This window comes from Podarcis muralis, chromosome 9 (assembly GCF_964188315.1).
Source record: "Podarcis muralis chromosome 9, rPodMur119.hap1.1, whole genome shotgun sequence".
NCBI classification, from domain to species: Eukaryota; Metazoa; Chordata; class Lepidosauria; order Squamata; family Lacertidae; genus Podarcis; species Podarcis muralis.
In genome coordinates this window covers 44,436,113-44,455,112 of record NC_135663.1, presented here as the reverse complement: position 1 = coordinate 44,455,112, position 19,000 = coordinate 44,436,113, and the positions used below count along the sequence as shown (strand labels likewise).

The window sequence follows — 19,000 nt, the reverse complement described above, 5'->3', positions numbered from 1 at the left end:
GCTGAGCTGGATAGATCAATGGTCTAACTCAGTATAAGTCAGCTTGCTATGTACATATGCAGTTACATTACTGAAAAAGAACTATTAGAATACAGTGGTACCTCAGGTTAAGAACTTAATTCGGTCCGTTCTTAACCTGAGACTGTTCTTAACCTGAGGTACCACTTTAGCTAATGGGGCCTCCCGCTGCCGCCGTGTCGCTGCCACACGATTTCTGTTCTCACCCTGAGGTAAAGTTCTTAACCTGAAGCACTATTTCTGGGTTAGCGGAGTCTGTAACCTGAAGCGTCTATAACCTGAAGCGTCTGTAACCCGAGGTACCACTGTATTTTCAAAATCATCTGTCCACAGCAGTTTCTTAAAGCTCATCACACTTAGTGCGTTTTAGGTGCTTCATGCCGATAATTGGTTGTACTTCAAAAGAAAGCAGCCATCATCAGCAACAGGTCTTAAAATAACCGCCTTACTATAGACTACAACAGGGTCATTGGGACTCACTGCTTGGAGTGGCCTGCCAAGAACATATCTGATTCATCCAATTAAGTGCCTAGACTACCACTAAGACAACAGTACTGAGTCAAAGGGTTAGGAATACAAAAGAGTGATGCTCGAAAAGAACACTGTGGTCTGTATCACTATTGTGGCCACTTCTGCTAGGTGTGCTTGGCACATAGCCCAGCAATCCTCTGCAAACCATGCCAAAAGCCTGACTTTCCAGATCTTGATTTCTTTAATCTTTATTGCACCAGACAGTAGTTAAAGGCACTAACTATCTATGAATCTCTAATTCCATTTAATCATTCTAGCTGATCAATAATGGCAAGTAAAGTGCAATAACTGACAGTCTGAGAGAGCGCAAAACATTCTAAAGATGACATTAAACTTGCTGTTTGAGTAATATATTTTTTTTCATGCTCCTGGGAGTTAAAAGCCTAAAGATGGGCTTTAAGCTGATTAGAGTAATTTGGAAACAGAACCAGGTCAAGTGCTTAGTGTTTATTTAGGCAGCTGGACTGTAAAAGGTGTGATAGTCTAAAGCATCTTATACAATGACAGCAGAAGGCTAACATTATATGAACTGAACACACCCTTGCATGAGCATGATGACTCGAAATACCTTCCATCTCTAGTTGCAAGATCATTCACAATGCAAAAGTCAGTTTATGAGATCATCTAGCTAGTCATGTCGTTAATGACAGTTTGCAGTTTGCCTTTAAACCAGAAAGCAGAACTGCATATGAAAATTCAGAACTAACTTTGCTTTGAATAAGTCTTAAGATCGTTTGTGAAATACAGACTTTGCTGTCAAAATCACTGTATAATCAGATCGTGGATGAGGGAGATTTTATTGTGGGCCGACCTGGCATTCAACAGCAGCAGTTGCAGACTGGAGGGGCTGGCACATGGCACAGTCACTAACAGCCTGTGCCGGCTGCCCCCTACCTGGCCTCCCCCTCTTCCCACACCATACCTCCTCCCACCCAGAACCACTGTAACTGGGCCTCCCACTGCTCTCCCCCACTCCTTTCCTCCCAGGCACATCACACAAAATGCCCTTACACTAAAAAAAGAATATTAAATGATATAAAAAACAATTTAAAAGCAATTTAAAAGAAGAAGCCCTCTCTGCTGAGCAGCAGCATCAGTCCTTATAAAACTTGTCATGCCCCGCCCTGGGCCAGGTGGATTGAAGCAGGAGCAGGGCCCCCAGGCTCTCAGCAGGGGGAGGTGGCCATTCAGGTATCATGGTCCTGAGTTATTTAGGGCATTCTATGCCACCAACAAAACTTTGAAAATGGCTCTGTACCTAACAGGCAGATAGTGCAGCACTTTTAGAATAGATACAGCATGTGCATGAACAAGCATTACTGCCAGATTCTGTACTAGCTACAGCTTCCGAACTAATCCCAAACACATTACAATAATCCAGATGTGAGGTTACCAACACATGAACCACAGTGGCTGGGGTATCCTTGTCCTGATAAAAACATCACCTGAAGTTGGTTATAGGAACTCCCTCCATCAAGGTGATTTGAGCCTCTAGTGACAAATATGTGGGATAAGTATCAGTCTCCTATAACCAGCATGCTTAGCTCTACTTAATGGATGAAGGGGTTAAGCCCATAGAGTACACAGTTCTGTCAGACTTAACTAAGTCACACCCCCTCACCTTGGGATGAAAGTTTACCAAAAACCTTGTTTCCTCTCTCTTCCACCATGTGAATCCAACCAGAAAGGACGTCTGAGATAATCGCTCTAAGCCCAGACCGTGTGGCTTTAGCAAGTCATCATTGTGTTTCTATATAAATAATTTAGAAACATTTTACCACTTTTTGAAACTAAGTTTTGCTGCCTGTGTTTTCTTGTTACTGTATGGGAAAGCACATGAATCTGACCTTTGGAGGGTTTGTAAGTATTAACACTGCAACCCAAATCTCCTAATAACGGCTCTCAAGAGTTTCATATAGATGTTGAAAAGCACTGGAGACAAAATAGTGCCCTGAGGCATCACACAACATAATTGCCAGGCGGCAGGCACATAGGGTTATATCTAATATTAGTCACAGCCAGAGGAGACTTATCGAAATTAATGACATGACTAATTTAGGTTAAGGAATTTCATTGGGTCTACTCTGAGTAAAACTAAGCCGGCTACGATTCATAGTTAGCCAGTGCAACTCACTGAACCTGGCCCCACAAGTAGCAGTAGAGCCACTATAAAAGAGTGCCCCCCTCCCAACACAAAAAGATAGTCCAGATGATACTGTGGTCAATGGTATTGAAAGTCACTGAGAAATTGAGAAGAAACAACAGGATCACAGTTCCCCTGTTCCTCTGTCAAAGAGGTTAGTCTAAGTAATTATCATTGGTAGGCAGAGACTATTAATGAAACACACACACACCATGGTTTCAACTTCTAAATCAAAATTATTCAAAGGTGGCACTAGAGTTCCTATTTACCTTGGAGAGGACTCAGAGAGTGCACGATATCTTAGATTCCACTGAACAAGGGACCTGGATACTAAGAACTATGCAACTAGTTCTGCAAAGCAAAGAGCTTTTTCAAATAGCCAGCCCTGCATGTTACATGGCAAACCTCCTGAAAGCAAGGAGGGGTTCAAAGCCATTGTGATATGGCACAAGGTTTGCCATTCAAATGGGAGAGAAAAACTAAAATCCCACTGGGTAAGCCTACCAGATAGGGTTGCAAGGGACTAGCTCTTTATATCCTTGCAGCAAGCAGGTTATCTAATACACATGTGGTATACATTGCAGGGTAGTTGCCCTAATAACAACTATGAGTACCACAGTCTTGAACTAGTTTTGACACAAATGCTCATTACAACACAGGGTGCCATCACACATCCATTCTTCTGTAACCAGCATTATATGCTGCAATATGTGTAAGAAAAGGGAACGCGGGTGCCGCTGTGGTCTAAACCACAGAGCCTAGGGCTTGCCAATTGGAAGGTCGGCAGTTTGAATCCCCGCAACGGGGTGAGCTCCCATTGCTCGGTCCCAGCTCCTGCCCACCTAGCAGTTCAAAAGCACGTCAATAGGTAGCGCTCTGGCGGGAAGGTAAACGGTGTTTCCATGCACTGCTCTGGTTCGCCAGAAGCAGCTTAGTCATGCTGGCCACGTGACCCGGACGCTGTCTGCGGACAAACGCCAGCTCCCTCGGCCTATAGAGTGAGATGAGCACGCAACCCCAGAGTCATCTGCGACTGAACCTAATGGTCAGGGGTACCTTTACCTTTATGTGTAATACAACAATAACACTGACTTTGACAAGGTTTAAAGATTTCCTACAAAAACATGCAGGAGAGCTAAGTGTAGACCACATGGGGGATGATAAAGTTTCATTTTCAACAGAATTGACTTCAAAGTGTATGTATGCTTACAATACTGATAAATGTGTCTCAGATCCACTAACTGATTTCCCCGCCCACTATAAAGCCATATTTAATTACGGAAAGCTGATTACATACACCAAATGACTACTGTGAGCCTTATTCAGAGCTTTGTATGTTTACCAGTTGGTGTCTATAAAACTTTCAAACGACATAAAAACTTCAATTTCTGCAAATTCTGAGGTAGCTTTGTACATACAACAGGATACATGTAGAAAACTGTTTCAAGTGTTGCAATGAATGGTAAAGTCACACATGGAAGCTCCACATACATGTGGAGCATTTGCATACTTGAAAAACCTCAGAAATGGGTCTTGAGTTTACTTTACACTTTTTATATTTGGCTTCAGATAAATAGTAATAAAACTCTTCTCATGTACCATGTGCATGTACGATGCACATTTGCAAAGAAGGCGATGCTGCAAATTGATTTTCAATAAACAAAGAGGGGATCATTGTAAATATATTTTAAATTTAAAATACACACATGCACGAACACATACTTTTTGAAAGGACTTGGCTTTCCCCTAAGTCATCTCACTTGCTTGAGTCAACTGAAGCAATTTGCTCTACGCGTAACTTTCTGCAGTGCACCATCTCAACTGGCGCACTGTGATCAAAGCAGAGAGTGTAGATCTGTGTGCCTTGCAGCAAAAGGATGGACGATCTTCTCATCTGTTCCAGCTGTGTGCTTCTAAGCATATCACATGAGTACATTAAGCATACTTTCACACCAACTTACCCACAAGGCCTGTATGTAAACACAATGTAACTTTCTTCGTCACTTCGCTCAATGAATGTAACGCAGGTATATTTTTCCCAATGCCGCATTGCCTGCTTGAACATTGCTCGTTGACTGCCTGGAATCAATGTTTGCAATGAAATACAGAAATGATTTTTAGAGAGAAAAAATGTATCCTGTTTCACGCCAACAGCATTCAAGTAAATTTGATGGTTTTTGGGGGGGGGGAAACACTCGCACTTGAAACAAGCAAGAGTGTTTCAAGTGCAAACTAATACTGGATGCAACATTTTCCAAAATGTACCCCAATATGCACACAAATCCTACAAGGTGAATTCATAACATTACGCTTTTTCATTACAGTGGTGCCCCGCAAGACGAACGCCTCGCAAGACGGAAAACCCGCTAGACGAAAGGGTTTTCCGTTTTGGAGGCGCTTCGCAAAACGAATTTCCCTATGGGCTTCCTTCGCAAGACGAAAGCCCATAGGGAAATCTCCGGGACAGCGGGGAAGCGCAGCGCGTCTTCCCCACTGTCCTCGGACCTCCTCCGAAGCCTTGCGGCGGGGCGGGGACACCTCCTCCCGCCGCCCGGCTTCGGAAGGTTGTCCTGAAGACTTGGGGTGGGAGAAGGGTTTTTCTTCCCACCGCCAACATTCAGAATGCTGTTCTGAATGTTGGCGGTGGGGAGGAAAAACCCTCCTCCCACGCTGCGCGCCTTCCCCTCTGTTCCCGTACCTGTCCTGAAGGCTTGCGGTGGGGAGAAAAGCCCTTCTCCGCACCGCCAGCCTGGCAAGCGGTTTCCATAGGAACGCATTAATTGATTTTCAATGCATTCCTATGGGAAACCGTGCTTCGCAAGAAGAAAAACTCGCAAGAAGAAAAAACTTGCGGAACGAATTAATTTCGTCTTGCGAGGCACCACTGTACTTCTAAGTTATATCCAACAGTGGCTTTGTGCTAGCAGAAGTGATTTTCTTGTCATCCTATCCTATTCAAAAGCTACGCTTGACAGCTGGGGGATCCCCCAGAACAGCACAGGATATGGCATAGAGGGCTGCAACTGGTAGGAGGGATTGATAAAAATGGGTGCGTTAAGTTACATGAGTGGAAGTGCTTCCTTTAGCACAAAGCCACCAGTAGATACAACCTTGTGTTCAGAAAGAAATGGGTGAAATGTCAGATCGACTCTTCACCCCAGGTTTGAACATCCTGTGACCCAGAAATGCAAAGACACAGTCCATCACTCACATCTTGTCAAACGTTTGATAACATATTGTCTATGCAAGCCCCTAAGTTGTGGAACTCACTCTCCACAAAGGTATTATTATTATTATTATTATTATTATTATTATTATTATTATTATTAGAATTTATATACCGACATATACCTGAAAGTCTCAAGGCAGTTCACAGAATAAAATCAAAATATAAAACCACAAAATATCTAGCTCCTTCACTACAGAGTTCTTGGAGAATGCTGATGGTAGAGTTCTTGATGTATATTTTATGACCTATCCCATTTTTTGTGATTTTAAGTCACTTTAATCTGTTGTAATGTGTTTTAATTTGTGGTAAATAATAGCAACGCCCTGCCCACCCCCCACCCCATTTTACAGTGCAAGGCAAGCAGCAGAAGAGGTTTATTGAGCCACTGTTGGAACATCACACCTGGAATGGCTTAGGTTAGTGAGTTCCAACTGGTGCAGGTGTGCCGCATGTTGAGAAGCCATGACATTTGGTTTCTTTATTGTTGTACTGGGACCTCAGTATTAGTCCGTTGGGTCAGGGGAAGAGAACTTGGGGTCCTCCAGATGGTGGCTGAAGTACAACTCCCATTATCCAGGGCCATGTTAGCTAAGTCTCATGGGAGGTGGAGACCAGCAACATCTGGAGGTTTAAAAGCTCCTGCATTAGATGCTACTGATACGAAAACAGTCTGCCATTGTGTCGTCTTCTTTGCATGCAAGAGACAAAAATTTACATTGATAGGAATGTCAGACTGACAGGCTAAAAGCAATGTGAAAAAACAGCACTGAACTAAGCTATAGGCAGCAGAATGAAATATCTGCAGGATGCTTTGAATGCAGAGACATTACTGACTGGTCACTCCTGCGTGTGTTTTCACATTTCTTCAGCTGTCTCTAAAATGTGCATGCATTCCAAAAACAGGAATGAGCAGAGTGTAACTTCAGAGAGTGTAGACTCACACAACTGTTTCATCTGTTGGTTTGTGCGATAGGCATGCTATGTGCAGACCTCTCTTCCTAATGGTGTGCACGCATAGCTTGTGTGGGGAAAAACAGCTGACCTGACAAAAGCATAACACAAGCTGCAACAGAATTTCTTGCACACATGGACCTGATCATTGCTTTGGCAGTCTTGTATCAAAAACCACCTATACCAACAGAACGGAGAGTGGGCTACTGAACACACAGTGCTCTGAGCTCTCTAATCTATGCAGGTTTGCCAAGCACATCTGCATGATTCCATGCAGGACAAATTTCAATACAATATTCCAGGAGATAATGAGCAGTAGATGAGAGAGGAGTGAATGATGAGCTGACACAGTGACTGGACTTTTCATTTGCTTGGCAACTAATAGGAGTCTCTCTCCTTTATCTGAGCCTTTTTTCTTCTTCTTTTTTTTTTTTGCCAAATCTGATGTACATTGCCTTTGGCATACAATAATTTTGGAGTAAGACTGGTCCCAATCACTCGTTCTAAACAATTAGCTCCCATTCCGTATCATTTAAATTAGAAATTTCTGACCGAGAAAGACTATGTATTTTAATTGGGAAGCAGAGATAGATAATCAGGTATATCTGTGTTCCAGTATACTTTTTTGGCAAGAAAATTGCCCTTATTCCTCTCTCTCCCTATCTCCTTCCACCATCACATGCTCCTATCCACCTGGAGGGCAAATGCATGTTGATGCAGGTTTCTGTGACCATATCCCTTGCTGGATAAGAACCTGTGTATTGTTTTATCATGTTACACATGCTTTAAAATATATTAGAAAGCTCTCCTGATATTTAATTGCGATGTATCGCTATTTCTTTTAGCCAACCATGTGAAATGCACATTGAATTTATTTCAGTGGAAAAGAGGCGTCTTGGAGTCGTTGAGCACAGGAACTGCAACATTTTCGTATAAGCTAAACTGTATGTGTATTTAAGTTGACCTGAATCTCAAGATATTATGATAAAAGGAAAAGTTGAGTTAGTTTGCTACCACACACTGCACCTTAGTGACTTGAGTGCTACTTGATTCACAGCATTTTCAAGTTACATTTAATTTTTAGGGATTAAAGCATTTGTATAGAAAGCTTTAAAGGAGCTACAATTGTATAAAGACACTTGTACTATAAAATATGTGTTTATTTCAGAGTTTGTTATTGTAATATATAGCCAGGACACCTAGAAAACAAGAAAGAGAGAATCCATTTCAAGACCTCTGTTTCATTTTTTAAAAATTCTACTAATTCTAAGGGTCAATTCCTTCAAGGATAAAAGTGTATCTTTTGTCTTTCTTACCAGTAAAATTTCCACCTATAACATATGGAATGACACCCCCAGGCCATATCCGTTCTGTGCGTGATGTAGCTGCTCGTGGAAACCGTTTCTTCTCATAGCTCCCTGAGAATGTTAGAGCTCTTCCCTTTGTTATATTATTTTGCTGAAAACCTGCAAATATATTTATAATAGAAAATGGAACAAAATGCTTAAAATTTCATTAATGAAAATATCTTCTTCAAAGATAGAAGGATTTCCCCCATATATATATATATATGTACCCAGACTTGCAATGCAATGGACAAACATGAATTAACAAATGCTTAAAATGAAACAAACTAATAGCTCAATACTATGGAGCTGTTTATCATGCACCAATGCCAAATCCATGCAACCATGCAGCTCATGTCTTCGTTGCCATGTGTCCCTGTTTGCACCTGCTTGGAAAATCCCTGGAAAACAGGCATGCTGGTGCCATAGTACCAGACTTGGAACTGGGTTCAAGTCCTGAGACAGCAGAACAGCTTCCTTGAACTGGCACACAGGATCCTGTTGCCAGTCCTATGAAACTCTGCCTTAATGCAGTGGTTAGTCAGATACAGTTGTATAACTGAATCTTTATTTATAAGGATTCACACATGTTGTTATATAAAAAGCACTTAAGCATTTAAAAAAAGGCAGGCAAATTAAGTCTACCAGGGCTGCATGATGTTACACAGCCAAGTCACTTTTCCAAACCCTGGGTGCCACTTCTCTGTTGCAGGGGACAATTTGCAAGAGAGATGGTGGAAGGCAGAAAGAGGATCCTAACTCTTCTCCTGTAGATACCTCATTCTGCAACTATTTCCCTCCATGTCAGGGGCTGGACTGAGGAGGAATGGTGGGGAATGAGAACAGGAGGAACAGTATAGATTAGATCAGTGGTTTGCAGAAGGGCATAGTTCAGAGGCTGCAGAGAGCAGAAGCTGGGAAATATTGGAAGAGGAACAGCAAGAAGGGGGGGGGGGAGACAGCTGACAGACTCAATGCCCTTGGAATGCATTCCTGACCCCCCTTCTCCCAGGACCAGATGGGCGCTGAGAGTAGTAGAACAGAGAGCTCAGTGGCAGAAGGCTCAGATTATAACGTAGATTAGAGGAGACGAAGTGGGATGGGACTTTACTTGGAGTAATGCCAGCATTGCATAGAGACTATGCCCCTTTCTCTCTGTGTGTGAATACTGAATAAATCACATGGTAAGGACTTTTCTTTGGGGAGGGATAGTATTCTCTGAGCCTTGACACCCCGCCACTTTTTCCCTCAATGGTGGATGCAAATTTATCTCAGTCATTGTAACTAATGTATCAGTGTCCATATCAACCTATATTATTGCATTTCCCAATGAATGAACAGTAAGTCATTTATTGAGAGGCACCAAGCAGTAATTGTAATTTTGATTTGCCTTCCATATTAAGATTCCAGAAATTAAATATAAAACAGGATCTGTCAAACTTGAACTTTGGGATAAATTTAGTCACTTTTCAGAGTTTCCCATTTCTCATAAACTAGGCTTAAGCAGTTCAGCCCAATCATTTTTACTTTTTTTAGGGTCTCTTTTACTCACAGCATATATAGAATTCCCTAATCCACCAGAGCTTGTCCATTGATCTCAATAGAGAAACCCCATCTGTACGCAGTTTGTGTGCCTCCACTGATCTCAGGGAAGCTGGTACATGCAAGAGCTAGCAAATCAAAGTGTGCACACCTCTGTGGATTGTGATGGAGATAAATCGTACAGTACTCAGTGGCATTGTAAAATCTGGACATCTACCTACTGGAATAGTACAATACCTGAGCCAAATCTTCTTATGCTGTCTATAAGCTGAAACAGGGCATCACTTTTTTTTGACACTGCACGCTCTCCAAAACCACCTTTTAAAAGAAGAATATTCAATGAGAAACTGCACACATACATCGAGCACACGAGTTTACAGAAAACTGAGGTGGGGGGAAAGAATTTTTTTGAATGTGAGGAGATGCTAAAGAAATGTGTCTTTAACATTCTTTTGGCCATTAACATTCTATTGAGAATGAAACCAAAACAAATTTGTTGTCATAAGGTTTTTGGGTTTTTTTTAGCGTGCATTCCAAAATGCCAGCCAGCATAACTTTGGCATTTCAACAATTTACAACAGTTACATCATCTAATTACAATTTGCCAATTCCCCCCAGGGCCTTGACAAGTCTCAGTACTATGAATGGCAAACTTTATTCTTATTTCAGAGATACGCAATTCTACAGACTTGGATAAAGCACAGGTATCCGAGAGTATTGAGGAGACAGATAAAACATACGATTTAAAAAATACAAGATAGTTGAATTCACATTGGATGCAATTCACAATAGAGTGTGTACCTCCAGGTGTGATGTCAAACTATGATACACTTAAAGTTATTGACATGCATGTGGTTTTTACTAAGACTGGAAGGCATATAAGGATGCTAAGTTATCAGATACTCCAGTAACTCTAGTACTAATATCTGAGGAACTGATGGATAGAGTCCTAAAAATGAATTACAGGAACAGCCAGATCCTTTAACTCAATATTCACCATGCCACAAAAATCAGATCTCTTCTGATAGCATTTATGTTTAACTTCTTTTGCCTCTGAACGGTCTGTCTGCAGTTTTCTTCAAGCATTAAATGTATCACCAGCAACGTCACTGTATAGAGGGCATTTGGGTGACTTCATAAAATCCCCATTATTGATATTTGTAAAAAAAATCTAATACTAAAGAACCATTATTCCTGCTTGTTACAGAAGAACTGGAAAGATTTTTTTTATTTTTTTTAAGGCGTAAAGCGGTACAATGAAACATAGGTTATCCATTTCAGCAATTCTCTGAATTCTTTTGACATACAGTTTCCACGCAAGCTTCCCAAATGGCAGTCTTCAAAGACATATTACAAAGTACACAGTGCCTTAAAAGGCAAGCTAGTTGCATGGTTGCTCAATAATCTGTGTAATTATTTGCTTTACACTGTCACATAGCTGCAGCGGCCCTCAAGAAAAATTTCTCAAATTTTTGCTTAGATTTTAAGGGAATGAGACAATACTTTAAGACATTCCTTCTGAATGAGATATTTTATAGCACCAGAGTGTACTAGACAACACACCAACATTTACTGCCCATTGATGTAATACTTTATTTATGAAAAAACAAACACAACGAAAGAAAGTGAATAACTACACAGAAGAGATACCGGTAAGTATCCTTAGCTAACAGTGGAATTCCATATAGGTCTACTCAGATGTCAGTGCCATAGAGTTCAATGGGGCTTGCTCTCAAGTAAGTAGTACTGCTGCCTTAAAAACAATAATTTTCATTTGTTGTTCATTGCTCAAATTTATTAATAGTCCCATACCTTCAGATTCCAAAAATGAATTTTTGATTCTATAAGAAATGTTAGATTAATGTACAGATAAACTGCACTATTGTTCATATTTAAAAATATATAATACTTCTACTTCAAGAATTAGAATGAAAAACTCCCTGATTCTAAATAGTTCCACTTTTTTACAATGTGTCATAGTAATGCAGCTATAGAAAGTAACATTTCCTGAAATAACATAACTTTGCCTAAAGAATAATATTCTGCTTTTTCTGGCAGTGAGCATGCATGTTTCCCAAGAAAGACATGAAGAATATTAATCTGAGAGGTGTTGTATATTGTAATATATATATATATATATATATATATATATGCAGGTTTTGGTGTCCTCGGGTGTCTTCCCGTGTAAAAGTTGGGGTGTCTAGGCGACGTTTCGACGAGGTCTCACTCGTCATCTTCAGGCTGGTGCTTTCGGCTTCTTGTTACTGGAACAGAGCAGGATCTCAGTGTTTGAGTTCCTATAAATACTGTTGAGGAGGTGTGGCCTCTAATGTTCTTGGGCAGAGAGGAAGTTCCCAGGCTAGTGTGCCTTTTCTTCTTTTGTTTCTTAATTACTTGAGGGATATCTTGAGTGATTTCTTGAGTTGTATCCTGAGTACCACTTAGGTGGGTCATAGGTGTGGATTAGTTGCTAAAGCCTTTGTGTCTTGACCTCTTGAACTTTGTGAAGAGTTTTTCTGGGAAGATGGTTGTACTGCATTTTGTTGTGCTCTGGCTTGGCTTCGTGTATAGGGGCGAGCTGTGGTTTTGTGGTCTGTGCCAGCCAGATCTGTGTAGGGATTGCAGGGGGGTGCAGCATCCGGAGGTGCCACCATGGTTTGGCTACTGGATGGTATCTGTAATTCATCTGTGGAGAGGGTCTGGGTTTGGGTCTGGTGTGGTTGATTGGTGATGGCGTTCTGTGTGCCTCTGGCTCTGGTGTCAGTTTTTGTGGGGAGGGCTAATTTCCAGATGTCTGGCAAGCGGGATGTGTCGTCACGCTTGTTCATGTTGTGAGGGTGTTTCTCTATCTCGATGGCTTCCATGATTATTCTCTTGTGGTGATGTTCCATGTTAAAGAGCAATTTGGAATCTGCAAAATTAATTTCGTGTCCTGTTTCTTTCATGTGTTGGAAAAGAGAGGAAGTTTTTTCTTCTTTTTTGACGGCATTCTTGTGTTCTGCGATACGTGCATTTATTCGTCTGTTAGTTTGTCCAATGTACGTGGCTGGGCAGACTTTGCAGGGTATTTCATAGACCCCTTGGTTTTCCAACTGGATTTTATCCTTGGGGTTTCTGAGGATATTGGCTATTTTTTGGTTGGTGCAAAAGGCTGTTTTGATATTGTGTTTATGGAGGATTTTGCTAATTTTATCTGTAGTGCCCTTGATATAAGGAAGGAGGGCCATGCCATTGTTTTCTTCTGTGTCTTGGTTTTTGGGGGGTGTTTCTTTTTGGATTAGCTTCGTAACCCTGTTTTGCTGGTATCCATTGGCAATTAACACATTTGAGAGATTCTGTAACTCAGTTGTCAAGTGGTTTTTGTCAGCCAGGCGTTTGGTTCTGGAGATGAGAGTCTTGGCTACGGAGTTTATTTGTGCAGGGTGGTGGTGTGATTGTGCATGTAAGTAGCGGTTGGTGTGTGTTTTTTTCCGGTAGATAGTGTGTCCTAGGGAGCCATCAGGTTTTTTGTAGATTAGGACGTCAAGGAAGGGAAGTTGGTTGTTGGCTTCTATTTCCATAGTGAATTGTATTTTGGGGTGTAGGCTGTTGAGATGTGTGAGGAAGCTATCCAGTTTTTCCTTCCCGTGTGGCCAAATTACAAAGGTGTCGTCAACATATCTGAGCCAAAGTTTGGGTTTGTGTTCTGACTTGTCTAAGGCATTGTATATATATAATGGTTTTTCAGATGTTTGTGAATCCAAAGCAAGAATGCAGGCTAAACAAAATAATCACTTATGTTCAAGTCTGAGAAGTGATTCACCTTGCTGTGTTTATCTGTCAGCAAAATTAGGCTGTGAAACAGTTCAAAGCTAATTAAAACTACTTGTTGTGCTGAGGGTGGGTGGAATTAACTGAATCTTATAACATTTAAATCCAGATCTTTAAAAAGATCAAAAGATTCTACTACTTAGAACAAACAGGTGATTTTAAGGAAAGATAAGCAAAAAAATGACGAGAAAGTGTAAAAATAGTACATTCATTATTATTTTTAATTGACCAGAAGGCAGAACTCTAAAAATTACTTTTTTAAAAAATTCCCATCGATTGGGGAAACGGATTGAACTGGCAATTCTAGCTATGCTTTGAACAGCAGGTTGCAGATATTCTGAGGTGATAATATTTCTCTCCCACGCTGTAGAAAGCTAAACTTTCTGATCTCTGAATATCATGGTGCTGTTAAAGAAGGAAGAGCAGGTCAGGCTATTTAATCCTGGTCATTTGGCAACTCATTTGGCCGGAGGAGGAGAAAACGAAGTGCTTTCTCCCCACCAGCAGCATCTTCCAGGTGAATCGCAACTGAGACAAGCAGAATAGTTACGTGATCTTATACTACAACTTCTATGGTGCTGGAGGAGACTCTTGAGAGTCCCATGGACTGCAAGAAGATCAAACCTATCCATTCTTAAGGAAATCAGCCCTGAGTGCTCACTGGAAGGACAGATCGTGAAGCTGAGGCTCCAATACTTTGGCCACCTCATGAGAAGAGAAGACTCCCTGGAAAAGACCCTGATGTTTGGAAAGATGGAGGGCACAAGGAGAAGGGGATGACAGAGGACGAGAATGGTTGGAGAATGTTCTCAAAGCTACCAGCATGAGTTTGACCAAGCTGTGGGAGGCAGTGGAAGACAGGAGTGCCTGGCGTGCTCTGGTCCATGGGGTCACGAAGAGTCGGACACGACTAAACGACTAAACAACAACAAATACTACAACTGTCTTATTGGGGGATGGAGGTGGGCTCTCTTTAGATATGAAAGTGCACTACTTCACATACTTCGTTTGGCCTGGACACTGAGGTCCAGTGCCGAGGGCCTTCTGGCGGTTCCCTCAGTGTGAGAAGCCAAGTTACAGGGAACCAGGCAGAGGGCCTTCTCGGAAGTGGTGCCCACCCTGTGGAACACCCTCCCATCAGATGTCAAAGAAATAAACTATATGACATTTAGAAGACATCTGAAGGCAGCCCTTTTTAGGGAAGTTTTTTAATGACTGATGTTTTAATGTATTTTTAATTTCCTGTTGGAAGCCACCAAGAGTGCCTGGGAAAACCAGCCAGATGGGCGGGGTATAAGTTAATAAATTATTATTATTATTATTATTATTATTATTATTATTATTATTATTATTACAACAACTACTACTACTTTGAATAGTCTTACATCCTCTTTATATGGTTATGTGTACTACTGCACTTACTTCAAAATATAGATAATAGATTTATAGATCTGGAAGTGACCCTGAGGGACATCTAGTCTGACCCTCTCCAATGCAGGAATAGGCAGCTGACCTGCTACATTTTGGGTGTCACTTCTCAATGGGACCCAAAGTCCTGCCCTGAGTCAACAGTTACATGGTTGTTAGTATAAAAAGACATCACAGCAGCAGTTGGAAGTGTTTCCCGGAGAAGTAAACAGATATATTTTCTTTGAATTAGACTCCACTGCTAACAATGTAAACATGTTAGCACAGATTAGTGCTTTATAATTGTTTGCATGCTGTACGCAGATTTCATGTTAATAAATCAGGGATATAATTATGGAAGTTCTAAAGAATTTGTCTCAGGGCATTTTTTTCTATTAAAAACTCATTCTGGCATTACTTAACTGATGGAACAAATCTCTATCTATTATGAATTGCACAAAAACACCTTCAGATCTTAAGGCGAAGACTGTGCTTTGTTGCACCGCTCCTACGCAGTTCTCTTTGGATGAAAGGTAACTTGTTTCAAGGCTGTATGGCAGGGAAGAACACTGCGTACGCGGCAGTTGTGATGCAGAACTGTCCAGCCAACCACGGTGTAAAGGAAAAAGCTCGTAAAGGAGGGAAGAAACTTGAGGCTGAATTGGTTTTAATAGGAAATTACGGCGCTGCTTTTCAGGCATGGGACAAATTTCGGGGGTGAACAGCAAACTTACCCCCAATGCCAAATCCCAGGCATTTGATGGCTGAAAGGCCTGTCCCTGGCAACTCAGATGTTATTATTTGAGAGCAGATGATTGCTTTTAGAAGGTTGTTTTTAAATGTTTCAATTGGATTGTTTTAGTTTTAATGTGTTTGCTGCCCTGGGCTCCTTTGAAGGAAAGGAGGGATAGCATGTAAGCTGGCAAGTGAGTAAGTAAGTGAAATCTGCTCTTATTGGCTGACATTTCCCCCCAGAATGTCCCTATCATTCAAAGGCATGGGAGATGGTGGCATCCATGCTTTGGTCAACACTACATTCAGGGGATGGGAGACAGCAACTTGCAGCTGGTGGTATCTGAAAGAAGTGCTACTGATGTAAAAGGAAAATAGAGAAAGAGACAGCGAGAAAAGCACCTAACAAAAAAACAACAACCCATAGTCTCTTACCAGTTAGTTTTTACCAATTTGTCAATCCATTTATCTCGCCCATTATTCAAGGAGGGGCACAGGACATCAAGGACTGGGAAGTTTGGGGGTAGAATCATCCCCAGAAAGTGTACAAAAGATTTCATCTTACCAGCAGTTCCCGCAGGAAAAGAGCCCCAAGAGCAAGCAGTCTTTGCTTGTACAAGGTGGTAACTCTGCCTTACCCTCCCCAATCTGAGAATCCTTGACAGTACAAGAAAACCCGTTTTGACCTCCATGCCATCTCTAAGAGCAGCAGGAGGGTCACCTCCTCCACTGCAGCCAGCACCTGAATAATAGGGTGTGCAGCCTCTTTACCAGCCATTCTTTAGAGGGGCAGAGGAATAATAGGTGCAGCATGACTACTTAAGACTGCAATTTCCTTCCAAATCCTGTCTCGAGTGCCGCCCTGGCTTTGGCCAGAAAGCACACAGCTCCACAGGGAGCTATCCGTGGTCCTGCTCATCTGTTGAGGTTCTCTGGTCCTCCCCTGCTCTAAGTTATGATCTGCAGGACACCACCACAGAAATAAGCTCCCAGTTTTGCCCATCCATTTTCATTTCTTTCATTTAATTCAAGTCAATAGTTTGAACATTTAAAATTTGGGCTCTACCTTAGTTATAAACAGGTAAGTAGAATGGAACCATAGTTGAGATTATTTTCCTTCACTGTTTCTATCCAAGGAAATTGATCCAATTGCAGAGGTTATTAAAGGTAAAGGTAAAGGGACGCCTGACCATTAGGTCCAGTCATGGACCATTAGGTCCAGGGTTGCGGTGCTCATCTCGCTTTATTGGCCAAGGGAGCCGGCGTACAGCTTCTGGGTCATGTGGCCAGCCTGACTAAGCCGCTTCTAGTGAACCAGAGCAGCGCACGGAAACGCCGTTTACCTTCCTACCAGAGCGGTACCTATTTATCTACTTGCACCTCGTGCTTTCGAACTGCTAGGTTGGCAGGAGCTGGGACTGAGCAACAGAAGCTCACCCCGTCGCAGGGATTTGAACCGCCGACATTCTGATCGGCAAGTCCTAGGCTCTGTGGTTTACTGGTGCTTAAAAGGCTGTCAGGCTGATTCAAGTAGGTATGCTGCATCCAACAGCTTCTCCAAAGCAGAAACACAGAAATATATTCTCCTGCCCATGTCTAAAGTATGGACAAAAAGCTAGGGATTGCATAGTGGATATATCCTTTTCAACCATCAGGTATGGGGTTGGCTTGAAATAGAATTGGTTTCTGTTTCACACACCAAACAGACTTCGTTGGCAGGTCATGGGAAAGTGGAATGAGGATATGAATTTCATCCAAGCTGCTCTCTGCTTCCTTCTGCATAGATCTGGGGTGCAGCATAGATCAGATCCTCTCCGTTACAGTCGACACTCACTAATAAGGATGGCCTGCAGTTTCCTCATCATCACACTGTACTTCCCAGGCTTGTTAACGTAAGCTGGATATTTACACAGCTGTACTGTGCATTAACAAACTGTTCTCAGCATTTCTTCCCATGGAAAGCCCTGTAGGTATCTATAATGCTTTCCCTGGTCCTTATGCACGTGGTAGGCATGGTATATAAGGTCATTTTTGTCTCCACTCAATCCCCAGACAACACACTCAGAAGGAGAATGTTTTGTATGAACTTTGCTGAGTCCAGCCAACTTGGTTACCTTATTGCTCACCCCTAACTTCCAGTCATTTATGAAGAAATTAAAAAGATCAGGTCCTGATATTGAACCTTGGAGAACTCTACTTTTTACACCACTGCATTGGGAGAAATGCTGGTTTATTCCTAGTCTTTGTACCTAGGGAGCACAGAATTAACAAAACAACGAGGCCCATGGCCAGGTAAAGGTTGAACCATTTACATCAAATGTTCAGTGATGGAAAGTCACTTGGAGCCAGCTAATCTGAATGAATTGTTACAGCAACATCACTGTCAAAGTGCTGGTTATTTTCTTTAAAGACTGAATTTTTGGGGAAGTGGGTGGGATCAGAATACCTAAAAGATCATTCCTACCTTCATTAGCTTCCCCATACCTTCAAGTCACAGGAGGGAGGTCACTACCAGAAATTCAGTTAGCAGGTATGGAACAGGATAGCCTTCTCCATAGCACTTAGATTCTGCAAGTTCCTGCTGCAAGAGATCAACCTGCCCCACCCCTGGTGACATTTCCATGACGGGTAAACAGTATTTTATACCAACAAGCTTATGTGCTTGTCTGACTTTATCACTGTGATCTCTCAAACTGATTCTTTCTCAAGCTCTCATTTTGAATTGTGCTTTACGATACTGTACTGTGATTATAGTTGTGTTTATTGTAGGCAATTGCTATATGCAACATGAAGGTGGGGCATAAATGTTTTGAATAAATATCTTTATGCATATGGGATTTTTTGCTCCATAAGAAAACAAATCTATTGCAAGTGCTCATGATGGAACATTGGTTACATTTTAATAAACCAAAATATTTAGCAACTTACCTGTATTATGTCCAAGTCTTTCATTTGAATGTTGCGTAAGATCAATTGTTCTGTCAATATGAAACATTTTTAAGTCTTCATCATCTAAGGCAATATCTCCCCAAAAGACAGCTTTAAATACAAAAAGAGAGCTTACTTTAAATATATTAAGAGCAGAATTGCACAAACATTGACTAAACACTATGGCCATATTCCAGCACAGAATTAAATATACTGTAGCCCATTTAAATCAATTGTCTTGTGTGAATTTAGTTCTGTTTTGGATTGTATGACCTATAAATAAATATCTAGGAAACATATACATATGGTATATAAACAGTATTACATGCACACACACATGTTTGTGTGTGTTACTGAAAAGTC

The 19,000-nt window shown here is 41.5% G+C and overlaps 1 protein-coding gene across 5 annotated transcripts in view; it reads right to left on the bottom strand.

Moving 5' to 3' along the window:
• Positions 1–19,000, bottom strand: part of TLL1 (tolloid like 1) — a 120,783-nt gene that overhangs the window by 47,979 nt on the left and 53,804 nt on the right. For all 5 annotated transcript variants that reach the window (XR_013394204.1, XM_077934145.1, XM_077934147.1 and 2 more), the window contains 4 exons: positions 18,638–18,748; positions 9,998–10,078; positions 8,189–8,338; positions 4,654–4,771 (listed from right to left, as the gene is read on the bottom strand). Coding sequence is in view for 4 of the 5 variants with exons in the window: in XM_077934145.1 (XP_077790271.1) it covers positions 4,654–4,771; positions 8,189–8,338; positions 9,998–10,078; positions 18,638–18,748 (460 nt within the window). In the remaining variant the exon portion in view is untranslated. The remainder of the gene's footprint in view (positions 1–4,653; positions 4,772–8,188; positions 8,339–9,997; positions 10,079–18,637; positions 18,749–19,000) is intronic.